Genomic DNA, 23855 nt, shown 5'->3' with positions numbered 1-23855 from the left:
ACTTATATACTACCAAGGTTCTAACCAGGATTAAGCAGACAGTATAGTATACCAACAAGGTCCTCCATATAGTTTGATGCACTTGTACTGTGTTCACACTGTAGGGAAACTGACTTGTGTCTTTTGTAAAAGCAGCTCATGATTTATGCGTCCAAATTGAGAAAATGTCATGAAGTAAATCTTTGTGCAAAAAGAGGATTGAGTAAAAGACTCTGTCAAAGTTTATCTTACATATAATTCTTTCCTCATATCTAAAAGCTTTTATATCAAATGAATCAGTGCTGACAGATATAAAACTGTGTCGCTAATATTACATGAGGTCTACAGCAGCTCTAACCAGTCAAAGGAACATAAATCAAAACAACTCAACAAACTACAATACATCCAGAACTCTGCCGCCCGCCTGCTCACCCACACCCGCTCCCGTGACCACATCACCCCTGTCCTCCAAAACCTCCACTGGCTCCCTATCAAACAGCGCATACATTTCAAAATCCTCCTTCTCACCCACAAAGCCCTCCATAACCAGGCCCCCTCTTACCTCACCGACCTGCTCCATCACCACACCCCCTCCTGTAACCTCCAATCCTCCAACGCCCACCTCCTCTCCCTACCACCTGACACCAAGCACCGAACCTTGGGGGACAGAGCTTTCTCTGTCGCCGCCCCCCACCCTCTGGAACGCCTTACCACTTAACATTCCAAACTACCCCAACCTGTCCCCCTTCAAATCACTCACCAAAACCCTCCTGTTTAGAACTGCTTTTAACATATGATTGCTTTTAAATGTATTTTATACATGTTTTTATTATTCTGTTGTTTTATATGATGTTTTTATCCTTTGTGCAGCGTCTTTGAGTTTTCAGAAAAGTGCTTTATAAATAAAATGTATTATTATTATTATTATTATTATTATAAATGGGTGAAATACCTCTTTACTGTGAAACGTGCTGTCTCTTTGTATGTTTGTGGGTCAGCGTGTGTTTGCATGTGTGTGTTTCTGGGATGGTACAGGGCCAGGATAATGACAGGTGGCGTCAGAATGAGGTGGACAGGGAGGAATGAGTCGGGATTAGAATGAGAGTTAGAATGAGTTAGTTGAATCTGGGTTAGCCTTTCCCTTCACTCCTGATTTTTAAACACAAACACAAACCATCAAGCACACACACAAAGGTGTCAAAGGCACAGGATGTAGTGAAGCACAAAGAAACTTCACAGAGACAACAAAGAACTCCACTCACTTTAGCACTGTACACGCACATATGTACACTCACAGTACTGCACTCATATTCAAACACAGATGAAGACAAACACTTTTGGCTCAAATTTACAAAAAGAAATATCACACACTCAAGCTAACACACCTCAGCGATATACCCTCCGGCAGATAACGTTCAGACAATGTTAACTGTGAGACTGTTTGCCATTCAGGGCAAAATGTAGATTAAGAAAACTAGATTGAGTTGAAATCAAATTTAAACACAAGAACGTCTTTATCTTTTTTGATACTCTGCATATTTGCATCAAACCTTAATTTTCCTGCATGAAATGAAATACTCACAAACTAGACGAATGTTTTTCACAAAGAGGAATAATCTGAGTTTTTGCCCATGAATGAACAACATCTTCTCACAGCAACATTGCACTAAGAAAGTTATGTTCTGTGACCATGTTTTACAGCGTAGCATAAAAAAACACACACCATTTATTTTACAGTAAAAGAAAAATCATCCATTTGCTTGTTAATATAGCATTAAAAAGAATACTGAAAAACACCCATTGAACAGAGAAAACATTGTACACTGTGAAGAAAACTTCATACATTGAAAGCATGCCATGCACATACAAATGTCACAATAAAAAAACACACACACACACTTTATTTTCTTTTTGAAATCCCTCACTCACAAGTCAATGTACAGACAAAAGCATCTAGACTAGAAAAAACGAGTTTATTTTATTTTTGGATTCAAGTTTAGAGCTAAACTGAGTTTTATCTTGCAAGAAATAACCCCCCCCCCCCCCTCCCCCAAATAAGAAAGACAAAAAATCCACACATAAGTTCCTTGCAAGCTGAACTAAGTCATGGAATGTTCTTGAGTTTCTTGTAAAAAGTTCAGCATCATTATACAAGAGCCAAGATCTGAAACAACCGGTTTTCACAAACACACAAGCACACGCACACACAGAAACAGATACTTGAACAGAAAGCATGCAGCATGCACATGCACAAACTTCAGTACACACACAGAGCTGGATTGAGAGAGGAGGAGGAGGAGGAGGAGGAGGAGGAGAGGGTCCCCGCTCGATTGAACGAAGGAGGAGCACGGGAAAATAAGATGACAAGAGAGGAGGAGGCCCAGAGGTCAACATGAGGTCATATGAGGTCAGAGGTCGGACAGGAAGAGCTGTGAGGAAGAAGAGGAGCAGGAGAGGGAGCAAGGAGAAGGAGGAGCAGGGCGTCTGGGCAGCAGATATGACATGTTTTAGGTTCAGAGATAGAGAGAGAGTAGGAGAGCGAGAGAGAGAGAGAGGTTGTCCTGAGCCAAAGACAAATCTTTAAGACCAGGGGAACATTGCAGATTCAAAGTCTGCTGTCAGTAAAGAAAAGTCAGAGGTGGAATTCTTGTCTTGTTCTCAGGGAAAGAAAGAAAGAGATAGAAAGAAAGAGAGACGGAAAGAGGGAGGGATAGACACAAGGTATGAAGGCCCATAGCACACGGTCATCTGTGTGCTTATGTCACTTTTGACTAGTGTATCCATCCCAGACACACACACTTGCACTCTCTCTCTCTCTCTCACACACACACACACACACACACACACACACACACACACACACACACACACACACACACACACACACACACTCTCTCTCTCTCTCTCTCTTTCTCTTTCTCTCTCTCTCTCTCTCTCTCTCTCTCTCTCTCTTAAACACACTTGTAATAAGGAAAAAACTCAGTAATTGGAAATTGGAAATTACCCAAATCCTGTGATAAACTGTGATACTGTTCGGCCTTTAAATGAGCCACTTTACTTTTTAGAGCCTTGTAAAATTAAAAAGGGAACGTATCCTCGTTTCTCATATTAAGTAAGAACAATTAGAACCGTCATGTTTAGGGCTCAAGTATGAGGTGTGGAGAAAGAAAACATGACTTGTGCCCCGGTGAGGAATGCACAGAGGCGGTGTTAGTGCATGCTGCAAAGGTCGGGTATATGGTGGGAGAATGACACCATTCCTCAGACCTCAAAAACATCATTTGATCATCATCATCATCATCATCATCATCATCATCATGAGCAGCAAACCACCATGCAGCCCAAGTCCAGCTTCAACTTACCCCTTCTGAAAAATGGGGGTCTAATAACTCGTGGCTTGTGCATTAGGCGCGATGGCCTTGTGTCCGTGACCTCTTGTGGAGCAACAGAGACAAGGTACAATGGCTGTTACCGACACTCACAGGAAGCAGGGGGGGGATCAGAGGTTGAAAGCAAATGAGAACTACAGCCCGCCTTAATGTGCTGATGATTTTGTCTCAGTTTTTTAAAAAAATCGTGACTATACCAGCTGAATACATGTGTTTACCAAATATGTGTCATGAAAAAAATCCTGGAGGAAAAGTTTAAAAGAAACCCCGGATCAGGCATGTTATGTTGTATCAATGTGATAATTAACATTTTCTGAACTCTGATCATTGCAGATCGTCACAACACACATATCAATTTTAAAATTAATTTTATGAATATGCAGTATTTTGTTTAGCCTCAAACCTTTTAAAAAATGTGAAGCCTTTGGCACTTTTATATCACACACTGAATAAGGAAGGCTCTTATCTTATAACACATGTGACATCATTTCAATGAAACAAAAATCCAATAATCTAAACGCGGTTGAATGACCATAATGATACAAGAGTATCATCTGCAAAAAGGGATGGCACACTTTTTGCTGTATGATGTAGTGGGGCACTTCACTGTTTGTCATTAAATGTCTGATGTGATGTTTGATGTGTTTGTGAGTCTTACCATTGATACTGGGGGACAGCAGGCTGGAGTCACGGTCACTGAGTCGACAGGCACCGTCCTCTGAAGAACCTGGTGCCGGTTGTGGCGGCTGTCCCTCCAGAGAGGTGACAATGTCTGCACGGTCAATGTTTTTCAGAGCGGTGTACAAGCTCTCCACTGAGAGGGGATTATATATGGGAGATGGGAGAAAAAGTGAGGAACAGAGAGAAGGAACATCAGAGAGTATTTTATGGTGATAGGATTCCTTGAAGAGATTCAGTTTTCCTCTCCATGGCTGTTGACTCACAATAACTCTGCAGCACTCTGTTATATTCAGCAGCTCGTATGTACTAATATATACTCTGTTTTTCAGTAGCACAGAGGTCATAAACAGTCTTGTGGGACTTACTCTTTGCCCTTTTGCCTTCTCTGCTGGCCCACAGGCTGAGCAAGGCAGAGCTCTGGTCCAGGAGGGAGTTGGGATTCTCCACACGGATTCTATTGATGTCATCCACACCGAGCTGAAGCTCTCGCGCCAACTCTAATAAATGGACAAATCAGGTACATAAGTAAGAAACTACTATTTACTTTGAAAGTCTGGGCTGCAGAGGTCATCCTGGTCCTCTGATTGAGAGTGATGTATCTCACTATGAGTACGCCCCTCTTCTTATTAGTCCTTCAGAAGCCCATACTATTATGCCTGCTTGTAGTCAGTCGTGATGATTGCTTCCAAAGGAGGAACATCCCCACCCTACATGGGAATCAGAGCTTCAAGGCTTCTTGTTCTTTCTTTTCACTCTGCTTTTTCAAGGTCGCATAAGTAGTGCAGAAGATGTCACGACTTTCTTTGTCATAGAGATTGGAGAGGGTGAGCCATCAAGCCAATACATGGGATAAAACGATAGACATGGGTCCTTTCAGCAATGACACATTGCACCTGATGAGGTGGAGGCAGTGAATGGGGAAAAAAAAAAATTCACCCTGCAATTCAACAGCTTGTGAAGCAATCACCTACTTCTGTAGTTCAGCCTGGTCTGCCAGGAGGAGAGAGGAGGCATTCAGAGTCCTCACCAGAGTGCCAACCTCAAATTAAATTTGGGGGAAGTCTTCCAGGATGTGGAAGTCTCAGTGTGTACCTTGGACAATGTAATATCTGGCTTTCCAGCTGCCCTCTTGCACACTGAATGCAAATCCTGAGTTGATTTAAAAGCAAGTTAGCGAGCAGGATTCTAGCCAGTCATCATACCTAACATGGAAACAGCTGGAACTTAGCTTATGCTAGTCAAGTTAAAGGTGACATATCATGCAAAATCGACTTTTTAATGGTTCTCTACCTGAAATATGTTTCCCTGGCATGTCTATAAACCCCCCGAGAATGAAAAAAATCCATTCTGCCCCTGTTCTGATTTCTCCACCTTTCTGTAAATGTGTGTGAAACCAGACGTTTCAGACTTCAGTGTTTTTGTTACGTCACAACAATATCCGGTCTGTCACAGAGTCAGAGCTCAGAGCTTGTTCAGCCCATAGACTGTATAAAATAATACTGAATCCCTCCTCCGTTTTTCATTACCTGCACACATGTGTGCTAACAAGGAGCTTAGGAGGGAGGCATGCTAGTTGTAGGCTGTCTTAATAAACTCAAAGGTCGGTTTTACTCCCCACGTCTGCAGATTTGAAGATCTAGTGGATGATTTGTATTTATCATTGATAAGTGCTAGCGCTAGTTAGCATAGCCACATAGCTACATCTTCATAGCTGTAGCTGTGTACCAAGACACACAAGAAACACTAAATATGTGACTAATCCTTCAGAAAGGTCCTGCTGCCTTTCTGGCAGAGGTCGGTTTTACTCCACACGTCTGCAGATTTGAAGATCTAGTGGATGATTTTTATTTGTCATGGATAAGTGCTAGCGCTAATTAGCATAGCCACATAGCTACATCTTCATAGCTGTAGCTGTGTACCAAGACACACAAGAAACACTAAATATGTGACTAATCCTTCAGAAAGGTCCTGCTGCCTTTCTGGTAGAGGTCGGTTTTACGCCCCAGGCCTGCAGATTTGAAGATCTTGTGGATGATTTTTATTTATCATGGATAAGTGCTAGCGCTAGTTAGCATAGCCACATAGCTATATGTTCGTAGCTGTGTACCAAGACACACGTCTACATACTGATAAATAAAACAACAAGAAACACTAAATCTGTGACCAATCCTTCAGGAAGGTCCTGCTACAGGCGCCTCTCCGTCAGGATCAGATTCTGGATCAGATAAAGTAATGTGATCTGTGAGCCGTGTATATTCAGCCAACATGTAAACATTAGATCAACGTGCTGGAGAGCCGAGGGCACATCCACTTCCTGAGGGGGCGTGGTCAGAGAGAAAACAGAGTGTTCTGAGGAGGACTGAAGAAGAGGGCTTTTCAGGCAGACCAAAATCTGATTTCAAAGTGTTTTTTTGAGCATAAACTTTAAAGACATGTTTTGGGGACCTCTTAGACCAATATATATGGATGAAAAAAGCGTGATATGTCACCTTTAAAGTACACAGCCTGGATCAATTAGAGTTCTGCTATCCAGTAGTTAACTCCACCTGTTAAAAGGTGTGTATCTAGTCCTTTGGTAGTCATGATGAGGAAAAATTGGTTTTCTGAGTTTGGAGAAAGAAGAAGTGTCTGAATGATGCTGCATTTTCCTCTTTGTAGGGATGTAACCATCACAACTGCTATCCAACGTGGCTATATAGTGGGGCACGCCCCCATAGAGAGATACAGAGTAAAGAGAACACACATTGCCTCCTACTAACCTGCCCAACTCAAACCCAGCTGTTCAGATATGATGTTGATCTTTATCTCAGTCCTCTCCATTGCATTCACTGTGGCTAGAAGGAGAGAAAATTCAAGTGTCATCAACATAGAAGTTTGTATTCATTGAAATAAGGAACTGAAACTCTACTATAGTTACAATAATGTATAAAGAGAGAGTATGTCAAAGTAATACTATTTGGACAGTCCCACTGACATTGAAGTGATTTATCAGTCAAATATTTAATCTAAGTGAAAGGATCCAGATTGTGGTTTAGGGTCAATGTTGAGGCCAAGGGGACAGAAAACATCAAGTTGGGACTTTCCAAATATGAGTCATTGACAAATACTTTCAAACTGATAGTTATATTTACTTCTTCAGTTTTGATACATCTGTTGTGTCCTTAAATAATCTGATAGTGACTTGAGTTGCTATTGAAATTGCTAACAGCAATACTTACCTTGACAAAAGTATTACTCTGTTGAAAGAAATAAGCAATACCCAAAACATTGTTTTTATCTGATAAATCTTCAGGGTAAGCACACCATTTGGGCAGGGGGGGTTAAACTTTGGGTTTCATTCAGGTGCTAGTCCCACCAATCCAAGTAGCATTCAGTAACCAACCACTACTAAGGGACTGTGCAATGTAGCAGCGCTGTGTAGTTTTAGACAGAAAAGGCCTTTTCCCTTCAAACCCCCATAATCAGCAACCTTTAAATAAACCAGGACGGCCATCTTGACTCTGTTTGTTTACAGCAGGCCAATCAATATGAGGACTCCTCTGTCTAGCTCCACTGCGAGGTCCTGCCCATTCCCATTGTATAGCTACAGGGCAAATGCTAACCATATCTGCTGCCATGCCATTGGAAATCGCAGTGGAGACACCAGCGCCATGCAAACCAATCATGGAGGTCATTCATTTGTTGTCATAGCTACCAAGACACCTAGGAAGGACGAGGCTTATTTGCCGTGTGTCATGGAGCCATTTTTGGGTCATGTTGGGGACTACTACTTTATCTTTTGTCATTCATTCAATCTTCTTTCCTCTAACTGCACTGCAAAGAACTCCGGAGCACACTGATGAGCAGTGCATTGCATCCAAGGCTCAGTCTTTGTGCCATGCGTGCACGCGTTACAGATAGGGGGGGGGGGGGAAATAAAGAGGGTGGGAAGCGAAGGATTGTGGGTAATGGGGCAATGCAACATTCAGTGCCCGTCTCCGTTGTATATAAATGAGGAGAGGGCTGAAAGTCAGGCAGGGGTGGACTCACCCAAACCAGGCTCGTTCAGTGCACTGTAGCGCTCCCTCAGAGCAAGGGGGGTTAAAGTTCGTCTACGCTCTTCACTTCCAACCACCTGAAAGATGAAAACAAACATCAAAATCACCTCATTTTTATACTTCAACTTGTTTCTCATTCACGTATGACTGTCTTACATCCAATATGTGGACTACGAGGAGCTGAGGTGGACTGCTAGTATAAAGACATATTACATGATTCAGTACATCAAACTCAAATTCTTTTGGTTTTAAGGGTTGTGTAGCTTCAGAGAAATATGGAGTCTTATACCTTCAAGGGAATCTATAAGTCCAAAAATGGAAGAAATTCCCATAGAGGCAAGGTTAGACTGAAGGTAAAGGTCGTCCAATGAAAAGGTCTGTTTTTAATATTTATACACACCACCCCAATAAGAGGGTAGGTATCAAGGGGAATAGAAGTACTATATCCTGATACAGTTTTTTAATAGAAAATTTAAATTGAGAGGATAAACAGTACTTATACTTTTTATGTATATTTTTATTTAAAGGCACTATGAGGAGTTTTTCACCAGCTGAGAAACAGACTGAAACCAACACTGATGCCTCTTTATGACCTTCAAAAGCAAACAAAACCATAAACAACAACACTGATACCTTCTCTGTTGTCATTTTTAATGCCTTAAACCGCTCAGAGGGGGTAGGTGTCAGACCACATGATTGACATTTGACTTAAGAAACATCCTTTTTCGGCTGTTTTCATGGCAAATAATCACATTGAGTGACACATCTGGCTGTTAAAAGACAGCAGGGAGAGGTTTTTATTGAAAACACTACTTTTGCATGTACAGTCATGGCCAAAAGTTTTGAGAATGACACAAATATTACATTTTCACAAAGTCTGCTGCTTCAGGGTTTTAAGGTGTTTTTGTCAGATGTTTCTATGGTATAATGAAATACAATTAGAAGCATTTCATAAGTATCAAAAGCTTTTATTGAGAATTACACAGAATTCATGCAATAAGTCAATATTTGCAGTGTTGACACTTCTTTTTCAAGACCTCTGCAATTCTCCCTGGCATGCTGTCAATCAACTTCTGGACCAAATCCTGACTGATGGCAGTCCATTCTTGCATAATCAATGCTTGGAGTTTGTCAGAATTTGTGGGTTTTTGATTGTCCACCCGCCTCTTGAGGATTGACCACAAGTTCTCAATGGGATTAAGATCTGGGGAGTTTCCTGGCCAAGGGCCCAAAATCTTAATGTTTTGTTCCCCGAGCCATTTTGTTATGACTTTTGCTTTATGGCAAGGTGCTCCATCATGCTGGAAAAGGCATTCTTCATCACTGAACTGCCCTTGGATGGTTGGGAGAAGTTGCTCTCGGAGGACGTTCTGGTACCATTCTTTATTCATGGCTGTGTTTTTAGGCAAGATTGTGAGAGAGCCCACTCCCTTGACCGAAAAGCAACCCCACACATGAATGGTCTCAGGATGCTTCACTGTTGGCAAGAGACAGGACTGATGGTAGCGCTCACCTCGTCTTCTCCGAACAAGCCTTCCTCCAGATGCCCCAAACAATCGGAAAGGGGATTCATCAGAGAAAATGACTTTACCCCAGTCCTCAGCAGTCCAGTCCCTGTACCTTCTGCAGAATATCAGTCTGTCCCTGATGTTTTTACTGGAGAGAAGTGGCTTCTTTGCTGCCCTCCTTGACACCAGGCCTTCCTCCAAAAGTCTTCGCCTCACTGTGCGTGCAGATGCACTCACACCTGCCTGCTGCCATTCCTGAGCAAGCTCTGCACTGGTGGTGGCCCGATCCCGCAGCTGTAACACCTTCGGGAGACGGTCCTGGCGCTTGCTGGACTTTCTTGGGCGCCCTGGAGCCTGTTTGGCAACAATTGAACCTCTCTCCTTGAAGTTCTTGATAATTGGATAGACGGTTGACTGAGGTGCAATCTTACTCGCTGCTATAAACTTCCCTGTTAGGCCCTTTTTGTGCAATGCAATGATGGCTGCACGTGTTTCCTTGCAGGTAACCATGGCTAACAGATGAGGAACAATGGTGTCATGCACCATCTTCCTTTTAAAGTGTCCAGTCACTCAATCATGACAGATTGATCGCCAGCCTTGTCCTCATCAAAACCCACACCTGTGTTAATGTGTGTGACACCTGTGTGTCATTGAAATGATGTTAGCTGGTCCTTTTGTGGCAGGGCTGAAATGCAGTGGAAATGTGTTTTTGGTGATAAAGTTCATTTTCAAGGCAAAGAGGGACTTTGCAATTAATTACAGTTGAGCTGATCACTCCTCATAACATTCTGGAGTATATGCAAATTGGCATTATAAAAACTGAAACAGCAGACTTTGTGAAAATGAATAGTTGTGTCATTCTCAAAACTTTTGGCCATGACTGTATAGAACAAGAGAGAAGAGGTATCACTTTGTCCACAATGGGGCGCCAAAATTGATATAAATCAAAAGTTCCTCACAGCAGCTTTAACCAGGAGAGGAAAAACTCACTGAGATCAAAAATCTCTTCTTCATGAATACCCCAGCCAAGAAATTGTGTTTGATGCAATGATTTAAACAATTGACCTATTTTTGTAAAAGGAAGCATGAAAAGTCTGTTCATTTGGTATAAACAAACATACAACTGAACAGCTCCTTACCTTGACGCAGGGTGGCATGGTTATGTTCAGGTTACACAGAACGTGCTGTGTATCCTCGTACTTCGTGCACTTCCGCAGAAACGACAAAAAGCCAATGGCATCCTTGTTACTATCTCTGACCTAACAGTGAGATGGCAGACAGAGAGAGAAGAAGAGACGGAAAGAGAGAGAAGATAAAAAGAAGAATGGAAGGAGAACATAGAGGAAAAAGAAACCAGACAGAGGAAAGCAAGAGAGAAAAGTGAACGAAATGAAAAAGGCAGCAAAAGAGGGTGCAAAGAGGAAATTAAGGAAGTTGAAGAAAAAGATAACAGAGAGTACAAGAAAAGGACAGAATGAAAAGGAATGATAGTGAGAGATGAAGAGGAGGAGGAAAAAACAGATCAAAACAGGTATTAGTTCCCTCCACAGTGTTTGGAGCATGTGCCGCACTAACATGGGACGAGAAGCAGGGGGGAACAGGGATGGAAGCAGTCCACAGGCAGGCGAGAGGGAGAGATTTACCTGCACATTTACCTGGACGTCTGTCAGACCAGACAGATACAGAGTGACCGTGAGAGAGAGAAAGAAAGACAGTGAGACAGACACATACAGACAGGCAAGGCCGCAAGATAGGAAGGCAGGCAAAGAAAGTGAGGGAGTCACAGGACATGCAAACAATTACCCAGGAGAGCTGACAGCTAAATAGGTAAGTTGTTTGTTGCTTGGCTACCATTATGAAAAGATATTTATCAGAGACTTCATCTGGCTGATAATGAAGAGTGGTGTGTGTCACACTGACAGACACACACAAGAGGTACACAACAGACAAATAGATGGATGACTTAATCCAATAAACAAAGGGATGATAACAGGTTAAAAAAAGTTACATGGATATGATAACAAGACGGACATATATATGCACACACAGCTGGAAAAAAGGTCAGAGTTATCTGAGCAGGAGAAGGGGTTCAACAACATCAATAAAGTACAGAGGGACAAGAAAGAGTCACTACACAGCATGATTAATGCATCTCCACCGAAAGGGACCGACTATTAATCCAATATGCTATTACTTCTGGGGTTGTTTATTATAAGACATTGATCAAAAGTTGTATACAAATAAAACAACAAAAAACGTGTGACTAAGTTGGACAATGTTTAACTGGCTTTTGTTTGAATAATTAAGAAACAATGAGGACACTTTGACTGCAAAAAACATGGACTGACTGACAGACATACACAGATTGAGAAATGTAGTAACATGTGGTTTACCAGTGCTCCTTATTGATAGAATGTCCCACACAGTTATGATCATCTTTTTTAACTTCAAGGTTAACTTGATGTTAGAGTAAAATTATAATATCTCCCTCTGTTCTATGCTCACTGTTTTGCAGGTGTAGAAGAAACTTGGTGAAGAGTTGCTGTGGTCCTGAGTGGGTCCTGATAGAACACAGCACTATACTGTTATCTTAACTCATATATACTACAAGTGGGACAAACTGGGAGACTGCCTGACAGATAGGACGGTGAAAAGCAAACACATGAAAACCACCATATGAACAGCAGGTGAGTGCCCAGGAGGGAAACTGACTGCCGACAGGATCCTTGACACACTGAAACCACCAACTGAACAAACAGCACCACAGTACAGTATGAATACGTAGCATGTGATAGAAAAGCAGGCATATGGACGGTCTCATGGAGACAGACCTTGACAGACACAGGCAGCCTGTTATCTCTGAAGGCCTGGAAGCTGAAGCTGCGAGGCTGCTGGGTGGCCTTCCTGATGGGCACGAGGTTCCCAGAACACTCGAGGTGCAGCGGCATGCCCTCCATCAGCTGAGGAGAGAGGCACACAGAGTTGACTGTGAGAGAGGATTGAGAATTGAAGCCAGAGTACTGTTCGCCATTACCAGTCACAAACTGTGACTACTGGTGCACTCTTGCTCTATCACCAAGTGTTAGTGTTTCTTTTTTCTATCATACTGGATGACTGTGGCCTGTCTTACCTCTGGATCACACAGCAGTGTAACAACATGAACTGGCTTAGATGAACTGTTGAACAGAGGCTTAAAGATCAGTTTTTGCAAAAGTGGCAAGGTGAACTGGATACAATGACATCATGTGATTTATATGTACAATTTAAACCAGATGTAAAACTAGAAAAATATTTGTTATTTGAAAAGCAGAAGTATAGACAGGCTGTCTGTGATTTTAGAACAAATAACACCAGGATCCCTAAGGTCACGGGAAGGTATAAAGGCCTGGATAGAAAACTGAGGATTTGTCATCTCTGTAATGATGATAGTGTAGGGGACGAGTACCATACTTTGTTTGAATACAGGAACACAAGCATTCTGAATAATAGAGAGAGGTTCATAACAAGGTATTACTTTCAACGTCCCTCTGTGTTTAAATTAATTTTGCTTTTGAAATCAGATAAGCCAAAACTTATCTGTAAATTAGAAGCTTTTCTGAAGAATGTCCTTCCATTGTTTGAGTAAGATCTGTTGTACTTCAAACATGCCGTGTGCCATCATTACATTGTTTTGTTATTTGTAATTTATGTTCTGTGGCTCCATACCATGTGATCATGGTCTGAGCATCAAATTAAAATGAATGAAATGAAATAAAAAACGCATTGGATCTTTCTATATAGATACTAATAGGTGTCCAAATTTTAATTTCAAACAAGAATCATTCATTTATATGGTACTAGATATCTAACATGTAAATCAGGGGTGTCAAACATACGGCCCGCGGGCCAAAACCGGCCCGCCAGAGGTTCCAATCCGGCCCACAGGATTACTTTGCAAAGTGAAAAAAATTACAGAGAAGACATTAACTGCAATTTTTCAATAAACATAACTACTGTTTCAAATTTGTCCTACAATCAGACAGCTGACAGAGTGCATCTGAACAGCGCTCTGGGACTGTTTTTCTCAAAGTGTGGAAAAATAATATTTTCAGTTTGCATAATCTGGTCGAGATTTGTGACTTTTTGGACCCCTGCATACAACACTGTCCAACAAGCAAACTGTTCATGCTGGAGCAGCAGGGTCCTTAATAGTCCACTTTACCTTCTTCATTATTATAATCTCTGTTCTTTTGCAGTAAACATCACACTCTGTGTGGAAGGTGACTGGGAAACCTGTGTGTTTGGTGTGTTCGCAGCAGGTTTCAGTGCTTACAGAATATAATATTTGGCCCACTATGAGACTCATCATGGTGAAAAATGCAACAGCTGTTCATGTAAAAAGAGACATTTACAGAATGTACTTTTTTGCACTAAAACAAAGGGAAACCTGTAGTGTTGTCGTTACCTATAGGTTATGATTTTAGTTTGGCCCACTTCATCAATTTGGGCTGTATGTGGCCCCTGAACTGAAATAAGTTTGACACCCCTGATGTAAATTATTTGCACTGTCATGCAACCACCTTTGAGGTTGCCATGACCTCTAATGCTATTCATTTTGTGGCTTCGTCATCATTTTCTGTTTCTCTGCGCTGACCTCAATGTCTCGACTGCGGGCCACTTCAGTGAAGTTTTCATGCAGCTCCAGTGTTTTGTCCATCTTGTCATCTGTCATGCAGTAACAACGCAAGCGTCCCTCGCGAGCCTCATTCATCTTGGCAAAAATAACAAACTTGGCCATGTATGGAACGGCCATCAGCTCCCGGTACAGCAAGTTGGCAAAGGTCACTGCCTCTGCTGTGCGTGGACAGTCTGCCAGCCAGAATCTGGATTATGCAGAAGCAAAGGTTGAAAGCAGCCAAAAGGAACTTGGTTAATGTGCAAGAAAGAAAGGAATGAAAGCTAGCTGGGAATGTATTTGACCAGAGTACTAACCTGGCTGAAACATTGGTGGTGAAGTTTGCACAGTTATGAGCGTACATCAGCTTGGTGGTTCCAGTGATGTCCTCCCACTGAGCCGGTGCTGTACCACCTGACACACAACGACAACATAGTGTCAGTGACGTCCTGCAAAATGTTTTGTAAGTGCATACAAAAAATGCAAAACTTCTTGTCTTTTGGATAGAGTGCAAAATGGATACTACCAATGACACTGCAGAGCAGGCGCAAGCTGGTGGTATCACCCTCTCCAGCATCCCGAGGACTCTCCCTCCAGGAGGGTGGCAAAGGGATGCGCAAGCCGATTGGACGGTGAAATTTGCGTCGGCGTGGCTCGATGGTTACCACTGGGCTGAAGGTCGCCTGGTTACCAAGCTGCCGAGTCAGCAGCTCATCAGGGATGGGCTGCGCCTGTGATGGTTGTGTTAGAGGTAAAGGTCATAAATAGAAGGATGTCACAAGAAAGATATGAAGTTAGAAAAGGCTGGATAAATGGAATATGTGAAAAAATAAAGTCACACACAAACAATATTTTAAAAGCTTAAGTGTAGGTGATTGAGGATGATAGTAACAAGGCAGGAAACAGAAACAAGGAGAGCACACAAAAGAAAAAAATAAAATAGCACTTGTGCAAAAGACTGAAACATCAAACTCTCAGCCATACTCACACATGCAATCAATTCATATTTCACATCTGACCCAACTCAGATCAGTGCATCAGCTCGGTCAGTGTGGCTCACAACTTAAATCAGGGAACTGAGGAGTGATGAATGGCTGGATAAAAGGAAAACATAAACAGAGCAGCATAAGGCAAAGCAAAACTCATGCAGTTTCCTCAAATAGCATCAATGCTGTGACATATCAGTGCTTTGACAGACAATGTCAGCAATGTACAGTGAAGTGAGAAAAAAAACTGGAATGTTGAACCAATAATCCCACATAATTATTCGGTTAGGAAAAACAAAGCCAAGTGGAGGTGTGGTGTGAAAGGAGAATGTCAGCACAAGTGTGTGCCAAGCTCCCATATGTGCATCTGTGGAGGTCTGGATGAGTGACAGTCAGCCACAGGTTTGCCAAAAGCTTCTGTTTGGCAGGACGTGCACCACGTGTTGCAAAGGCTAATGTAGGAATGTAGAAACGATACATATTGATATGACAGGCTTAGATGCTCCTCAGTACATGCCATCCAATCCCTGGTTAGTGTATGTATGGTGATGTGTAATGTCAGAAAACTACATGGCATTTTTAAAGGCATCCATAAACGTATTGTGTAAACCAGCATTCCTATGTCTGAAGGGATCCCCTAACACACTGCAGATTTAGAAAGTCCTGGGTATTTTACATGATGGATTCTAACTTTATGTTTTCATTCATGCACTGAGGTATGTGGACATTAACCTGCAAGAGGACTCAAGTCTGGTGGTGCTAGCTCTGTTAACCTAAGCCCCATCCTGCAAACCAATTTGGCATTCTTCACTTGCAGACTGTGTGATCCCGTGTTTAAACATGTTAAATAAATTGTGCTCAATTCTGACTGCTCCTTGAGTGTTGTCTAACCTTCAGCTGGGTTGGTTAGTCAAACTTCAAAGTTCTTATAATAACCTGCTTGTCATAGAAGCATCAACTCATTCAACTACTCATACAATTACTCATGCATGTCTGTTTGGCAGGACGTGCACCATGTGTTGCAAAGGCTAATGTAGGAATGTAGAAACGATACATATTGATATGACAGGCTTAGATGCTCCTCAGTACATGCCATCCAATCCCTGGTTAGTGTATGGATGGTGATGTGTAATGTCTGAAAACTACATGGCATTTTTAAAGGCATCCATAAATGTATTATGTAAACCAGCATTCCTATGTCTGAAGGGATCCCCTAACACACTGCAGATTTAGAAAGTTCTGGGTATTTTTGCAAGATGGACTCTAACTTTATGTTTTCATTCATGCACAGGTATGTGGACGTTAACCTGCAAGAGGACTCAAGGCTGGTGGTGCTAGCTCTGCTAACCTAAGCCCCATCCTGCAAACCAATTTGACATTCTTCACTTGCAGACTGTGTGATCCCGTGTTTAAACATGTTAAATAAATTGTGCTCAATTCTGACTGCTCCCTGAGTGTTGTCTAACCTTCAGCTTGGTTGGTTAGTCAAACTTCAAAGATCTTATAATAACCTGCTTGTCATAGAAGCATCAACTCATTCAACTACTCATACAATTACTCATGCATGTCTGTTTGTTAGGACGTGCACCACGTGTTGCAAAGGCTAATGTAGGAATGTAGAAACGATACATATTGATATGACAGGCTTAGATGCTCCTCAGTACATGCCATCCAATCCCTGGTTAGTGTATGTATGGGGATGTGTAATGTCAGAAAACTACATGGCATTTTTAAAGGCATCCATAAACGTATTATGTAAACAAGCATTCCTATGTCTGAAGGGATCTCTAACACACTGCAGATTTAGAAAGTTCTGGGTAGTTTACATGATGGACTCTAACTTTATGTTTTCATTCATGCACTGTGGTATGTGGACGTTAACCTGCAAGAGGACTCAAGGCTGGTGGTGCTAGCTCTGCTAACCTAAGCCCCATCCTGCAAACCAATTTGGCATCGTTCACTTGCAGACTGTGTGATCCCGTGTTTAAACATGTTAAATAAATTGTGCTCAATTCTGACTGCTCCCTGAGTGTTGTCTAACCTTCAGCTTGGTTGGTTAGTCAACTACAAAGTTCTTATAATAACCTGCTTGTCATAGAAGCATCAACTCATTCAACTACTCATACAATTACTCATGCATGTCTTTAAATACCACCAATCACAAAATGAAGACACTAGCCTAGCATTAAAGTTTGCTCTTAGTGACTGGTAGCGCAACTGTTACATATTAAGGCTCATTTGACAAGCATACAGAACAGCTTGAGTGTGGGAAATCTGTCAAATTACAGTATATTGAATGCAGTACAAACAGGTAATGATGCTGCTATAGACCAGTGAGTCACAGCCTGAGAGTCAGCTGTGTTATTATTCAAACATCTGTTCTCAGTCATTTCTGAAAAGAACCAGGTTGTTTGGTTGTACAAGATCATAAACACTCTGGTTCATTAAAAATGCAATTTTGTTTTTCATCATCATCATTCCTGTACCTACAGTAAATGTATCATCCCCCTCTCTACTGTAGCTGTGCTCAGATATCTGTCCTTCTTCTTACCTGCAGTCCAAGTCTCACTCTCTTGGTGACGGCTGTCTCGGGGAAGATAGCCTCGACATGGGGCACAAGTTTACTGGTCAGCCTGCCACCCTCTGGACCAATCAGATCGCTCTCCTGCTGAATGCGAGAGACCACTGCGAAGTAGAGCGGGAAGTCGGTGGAGATGATCCGACGGATTCTTTTCTTCTCCAGCTCGTCTTGACTCTCCAAGTCTGCACACAGGCAGGATAGAGAAGAAGGGAAAAAAAGAGAAAGAAAGGACAGAGTTAGTCAAAAGAGACAGAGTGAGATCAATACATTGATTATGCAGGTATAAAATAGCTTTGTACATGTACAAGGGAGGCTTATAAACTCCACTTTAGGATAACACATGTTCAGTAGAGACTGTAATTCTGTGTCCTTGCTTTGAAAACCTTCCTATGAAATGTATCCCCTCCCTGCGCCCTTGTTCCGTAACACAAGGGTCATTCATCCAGACTAGGACTGACTCATCCGCACCGATGCAAGGTTTCAGAAACAGTCGTTTATTACCATCACACTGACCTTCATCCATGCCATTTAGAATAGTTTCCAGCACTTCGTCACCATAGCGATTGCGGTGTTCTTTCCAGACTGAGCCGTTTTCACTGCGGAGGACCACGAGCTCTCTGTCCCCCCGGCCCAGTGAGGCAAAGTGAGGGATTTCCACTATAACAGGCCTTTGAAGGAAAGGAAAATCTGTTTTCAAATCGGGTTCTGAATCTGATCTCAGGTAGGTATACAGAGCATGATGCATCAGTTTAAGATATGAAATAAATAAGTGAAAAATGGGATTTTGAAGCCAAAAACCGCAACAAGAAAATAACAACAACATATATTGTTGCTGGGACCAGCTTATAATTTACTACAGTCATGGCCAAAAGTTTTGAGAATGACACAAATATTACATTTTCACAAAGTCTGCTGCTTCAGGGTTTTTAGGTGTTTTTGTCAGATGTTTCTATGGTGTAATGAAATACAATTAGAAGCATTTCATAAGTATCAAAAACTTTTATTGAGAATTACACAGAATTCATGCAATAAGTCAATATTTGCAGTGTTGACCCTTCTTTTTCAAGACCTCTGCAATTCTCCCTGGCATGCTGTCAATCAACTTCTGGACCAAATCCTGACTGATGGCAGTCCATTCTTGCATAATCAAGTTCATTTTCAAGGCAAAGAGGGACTTTGCAATGAATTGCAGTTGAGCTGATCACTCCTCATAACATTCTGGAGTATATGCAAATTGCCATTATAAAAACTGAAACAGCAGACTTTGTGAAAATTAATAGTTGTGTCAGTCTCAAAACTTTTGGCCATGACTGTACATGACCAACCTGAGATATGCAAGCCTAATAGCGTCCACTAGATGGTGTAATGGGTCTAGTTATGTACTTTGAAATGAATCAAATTACAGCTATAGATGAATTTTGTACTGCACAGGTCCTTGTAAATTCATTATCATGGCTTAATTTTATTTGAAATGAGAGCTGGTATGCTCATAATCTTCAGAAAGCTTTAAAAAAGATCTGAAAATTTAAAAATCTAATAATAAAGAAAACAATCAAATAAAACTGATCATAAAGACAGGAAAATGTCAGGCAACATTGAATCTCATCATACATAAACATGTTTTTTAGTCATCCAAATACAGAAAATAAACTAAGTTAAACCTTGACTCACCCAAGGAACTGCATACTAGATGGCCCAAGTGAGATAATACGGCTAGCAAGCCCCTCCCCCTCCACCAGCGGAGGAGGCGTGGTCAGTTTCTGAGGTTTGACCAGACGGCAGGTGATGCGTGTTGGGGCAGTGCAGGTGCGAGGAGGGATGATCACTCGCAGGCCGTGGTGTCTGCTGCCTCGCATGGAGCCTCCTCGAGCATCCACCATGAAACTCACCAGGAAGCTGAAAGTCAAACAGCGAGACAACAAAAACATCAAGTCCTTCAAACGGTCATTTCAGTATGTTTGTGTTTATGTGCTTATAGTCAGGAACATTAACAACCAAGCGATGGGCCATCCAAGAGACTCTGTCAACTGAGAGACAGAAGAGCCTCTGTGGTTGATTCAGAAACGATTTTGACTGTGTGTTTACACTTTATGCACAGTGATTCACAAAGTGGACATCATATCACAATGTGAGTGCCCTTTTCATTTGATTATCTCAATATGGCAGGGGAGGACAGGCCATCTGGAGTGGTTACTAAGTGCAGCAAAAACAGGATAAAAAGAGCCCCATGCTGTTTGATCCTGCACTAGACAGACAACTTCATACAGGTGTCTGTGTGTGTGAGGACGAGTGATTCTTCACCTCTCATGAGTTCATCCTCTTCCTCTAACACCTGCAATTTGTATTCTGCAGCTCAAATGCTGACTCATTGTGGTGTGCATATATTATGACTAAGCAGATTGATTATTTTACAGTTATACTGCATTATGTCAGTTGTAATTTGACATCATTTATTGAATCATGGGTTGAATTTGATAGAAAACAGCACTCTTTTTTGTATTTGCCAGCATTGTGGTTAAATGGGATGGAGTGTCGTAGATCTGTGACCTAAATTTCCTGTTATGCAAACATGACAGTTGCTTTTTAATCAAAACAACCCTTTACAACATTGCTTTTTTGTGAAAATGCTGCCATATAAAACTGTTTTTGTATCCACATTGACTCTCCTTCTCTATGGTTAGCATGTGACAAGCAGCGTTAATCAATAACATGACTGCATAACATTACATATAAAGGAAAAATGAGCAGCAACATGTTTTATTTGCTGACCCGGTGTGAATAGGGCTGGCCACAGGGCTGACATTGTCTGAGGTCTCCGTAGCCGGACTGCTCGGGATCAGGGAGTCTTCATCATACTCCTTTGGCAGCGGGATGGGGGTGTGCTGAGGTCAGAGAGGGAGAGACAGGCAATGAAAAATTGAGAGGCAGTTAAATAACCACGACTGAAAAGATTAATATGGACAAAAGCTGCAGAAAATGACAGTGAAGAGACGAGGGGGAAGATAGAGAAGAGAGAGTGATTACGAAGACATAGCACAATGAAAGGAGAGAGACAGAAACAGGCAGGGTGTAAAAGAAAGAGGAGAAGAAGAGGAGACAAACTAATAAAGGACACGAGGAGAAGACAGTAACCAAAAAAAGAGCTACACATTTGCATAATCTTTAATGTTTACTTTCAAAATATTAACATCATTTTCAAACGGATAACGAAACAAATGTTTCTAAAATGTAGAGCAACTTCCAAACAGCAAGAGTTAAGCCTACCTGATCCAAAAGTACAGTCTCCGGGGACACACAAGGGATCCTGGGAATTGCAGGAGAATATGGCCTGTGGGAGAGGAAGACAGAATAATGTAAGACAGGAAGCAATGGTTGATTTATGCAAACCACTCAATGATCCACTTAATTCCATTTTACATCATCCATTATGTAAGGTGTTCATAAATATGTGTCAAAAGCAGCACAAGACTCTTTATCTACTGTCACCTGCAGCACCTTTTTTTATCAGACAACACAAATGTAAAAAAAATGGGAGTGTGTGATGACTTACGTGGTACCCATGCCTCCCTCAAAGTCTCTGAGGGATTTCTTTGGGGAGAGGAAGTCATCATCCTGGTCCTTAAAGTCATCGAGCTTCAAATAGCGTGCTCCATCCATCCCGAGCAACTCGTCTCCTGAGGGCAAAGTAGATTTGTAAGACATGGAAATAGGAACGAAAGGAGATGAGACGAAAATTGGCAGAAGACAGGTTGCACACAGATAATTCAGAGAGAAAAGGATGAGACCAGAGGAAACAGAGCAAAATTATGCTGATGTCAAGTCTCAAGTTCTTCCACTCTGACGTAAAAGGTGGATTTCTGTGAGAATGTAAAATATAATAATAATATCTGCCAATTGAGTTTTCTGGATTGCAGTTAGACTCTTTTCAATGTTTTGCAGTGACTTGAAATGTGGTTTTCCCTCATCGAATTTCTGGTTAAAGCCGTTACACAACCATCCTCCCCTTCCCTTCACCTTCATGAAACCACAGAGAAAAGGGCCACAAAGCAATCCTAATACTGAAGTCTTAGCAATGGAGACAACAATCAGAGCCGATGGAAACCAAAGGAGTGAAAGAGGATTGGTAAGACAGTGAGTAATAAGACACTTTCTGACACTGCATGGACGGCAAACTGCAAGGCACCTTGTGACAGCTTTTTTAGTGAGCATGCCCATAAAAGATGAAATCACATGTGGTGATGGTTGTTTCTGTGTAGAAGAAAATACTGCGTTTATTAAGGAAGAATGGTCGTGAAATTATAACCAGGACAACAAAAAGTACGCTATACGCCACTTGACAAAACAGAGTTGTTAGACACAAACATTTAGAAGTACAAGCTGTACAGGAAAATCAAAAATGTTAAAGGAGAAACAAGCAGTAAAACTGACAGGTACAGTACAAAAATGATAAATTAGATTAAATGATGAAGCTTGCATGGAAATATTTTGTACAAATGACATTGATCTGATTGAATTCTGAATGCCTTGCAGCAGAAAGACGACTGCTTGAGCGTGTGTGTTGTTTGCAGGAGAGAGTCACAGCTGCAGCACAGCGTGTGTATAATTAGCGTATCGATCAATTAGGCTGTAAAAGGTAAGAACACTCAGTTTTAAAAATGCTGCATTGGAAAGGAGTTTTTTGTAGTTTAAATGCTGAAAACACTGGAGTCAGCTAACAGATGTGTGCATTGAACGCTGGTAAAAAACAGAAAATGCTTTGAGTACATGCTGATGAAGAACAGACACAGTCTTTTCATTAAATAAATCTCTGCACAACAAAGATTAAAGATAAGATGAGTAAAAGAGCGAACAGGGCTGGCGTTGAGAGAAGAGTCACAGGAACTGATAAAAAGACAGTTAGAGACACACACAGAAAATGAGAAGTGTGTTTGCAATGAAGGCACAAGTTCACTATAGCCACCGGACCGGACAAGAGCAGAGATACAGACACAATCCTACCTAACGTTAGCTGGGCAACCCCTACAAAACAAATGGAAGAGGGTGTTATAAACAGTCATATAGACATGTAAAATACATGATGGTACTTTCATGTGTCAGTGCACCTCCCATTTAGTCTTCTTCTACTAAATAACCAATCAGAGGTGTAATTTGACAGTTAATGCTGTAAAGATGACGTGTTTAATAATTCAATAGCCTACCTTCATCCTCTGAAACATCCAAAATCTCATCTACAGTCTCAGGAAAACTCATCCGATGCTTCTCTGTAGTGATCTGTGAAAGGCAGAAGGAGGTTGTGATGAGAGCCGGGGCACAGAGAGACAGAGAGGAGGATGAGAAATGGAAAGGTAAAAGAAGGCTAATAAATTGGAAATGGCAGATCAATTTAAAAGCAGGTGAAGGAGCAGAACTGGATCAAAACGATTGTTTGATCAAACATTAGTTTCATGGTGTGTCAAGGCTACTTCTTTTGCGTAATGGTGTAACCATGTGAACCATGCATGATGTGTTGCTCACCGCGGAGACGGACTCCTCGGTAACCAGTTTCAGCACGTCAATGACAGAGATATAACCCAGCCGCTTAGCAATACCAAGGGGAGATGTCCCATTCTATTGAGAAAGATGAGAAACATCACGCATAATGTTTCCATGTATCTTAACTTAATTCAAGAACACAAAAATAGCTTTTGATACTTTTTATAGAGGCATTTCTATAAAAAAGTACACTCCCATAATATTTGTTATTTGCCAAAAAATGACAGAAAAGCCCATCCTGTTAATTTGTGCCGGAAAACAGGCACAAAGTAAATACAAGAGCTTTGAAATCAAAAAGCAAATGACTGCAGGTATGGTGTGCATTAATATATCTTATTTTAAACTGATCAGTTGTTTACAAAACGTGTAATTGCTAAACTGAAGATTTGAATAACATTTATACATATTCACTTATAAATGAAGGTTCTAGATCAGGGGTGTCAAACTCATTTCAGTTCAGGGGCCACACACAGCCCAAATTGATCTGAAGTGGGCCGGACCAGTAAAA

General features: G+C 41.5%; 1 protein-coding gene across 1 annotated transcript in view; it reads right to left on the bottom strand.

The window, feature by feature from the left end:
- Positions 1–23855, bottom strand: part of LOC117831636 (ankyrin-1-like) — a 108666-nt gene that overhangs the window by 11450 nt on the left and 73361 nt on the right. Inside the window, exons 21-37 of the mRNA XM_034710421.1 lie at positions 23330–23422; positions 23014–23086; positions 21366–21489; positions 21080–21143; positions 20585–20697; positions 19487–19711; positions 18329–18483; positions 17786–17997; positions 14775–14979; positions 14566–14662; positions 14228–14456; positions 12426–12554; positions 10734–10853; positions 8079–8163; positions 6809–6883; positions 4415–4546; positions 4027–4182 (exon numbers count right to left, since the gene is read on the bottom strand). Of these exons, the coding sequence (XP_034566312.1) occupies positions 4027–4182; positions 4415–4546; positions 6809–6883; positions 8079–8163; positions 10734–10853; positions 12426–12554; positions 14228–14456; positions 14566–14662; positions 14775–14979; positions 17786–17997; positions 18329–18483; positions 19487–19711; positions 20585–20697; positions 21080–21143; positions 21366–21489; positions 23014–23086; positions 23330–23422 (2287 nt within the window). The remainder of the gene's footprint in view (positions 1–4026; positions 4183–4414; positions 4547–6808; positions 6884–8078; positions 8164–10733; positions 10854–12425; positions 12555–14227; positions 14457–14565; positions 14663–14774; positions 14980–17785; positions 17998–18328; positions 18484–19486; positions 19712–20584; positions 20698–21079; positions 21144–21365; positions 21490–23013; positions 23087–23329; positions 23423–23855) is intronic.

Source organism: Notolabrus celidotus, chromosome 19 (assembly GCF_009762535.1).
Source record: "Notolabrus celidotus isolate fNotCel1 chromosome 19, fNotCel1.pri, whole genome shotgun sequence".
Taxonomy (NCBI): Eukaryota; Metazoa; Chordata; class Actinopteri; order Labriformes; family Labridae; genus Notolabrus; species Notolabrus celidotus.
This window is presented reverse-complemented; position numbering and strand designations above follow the sequence as displayed.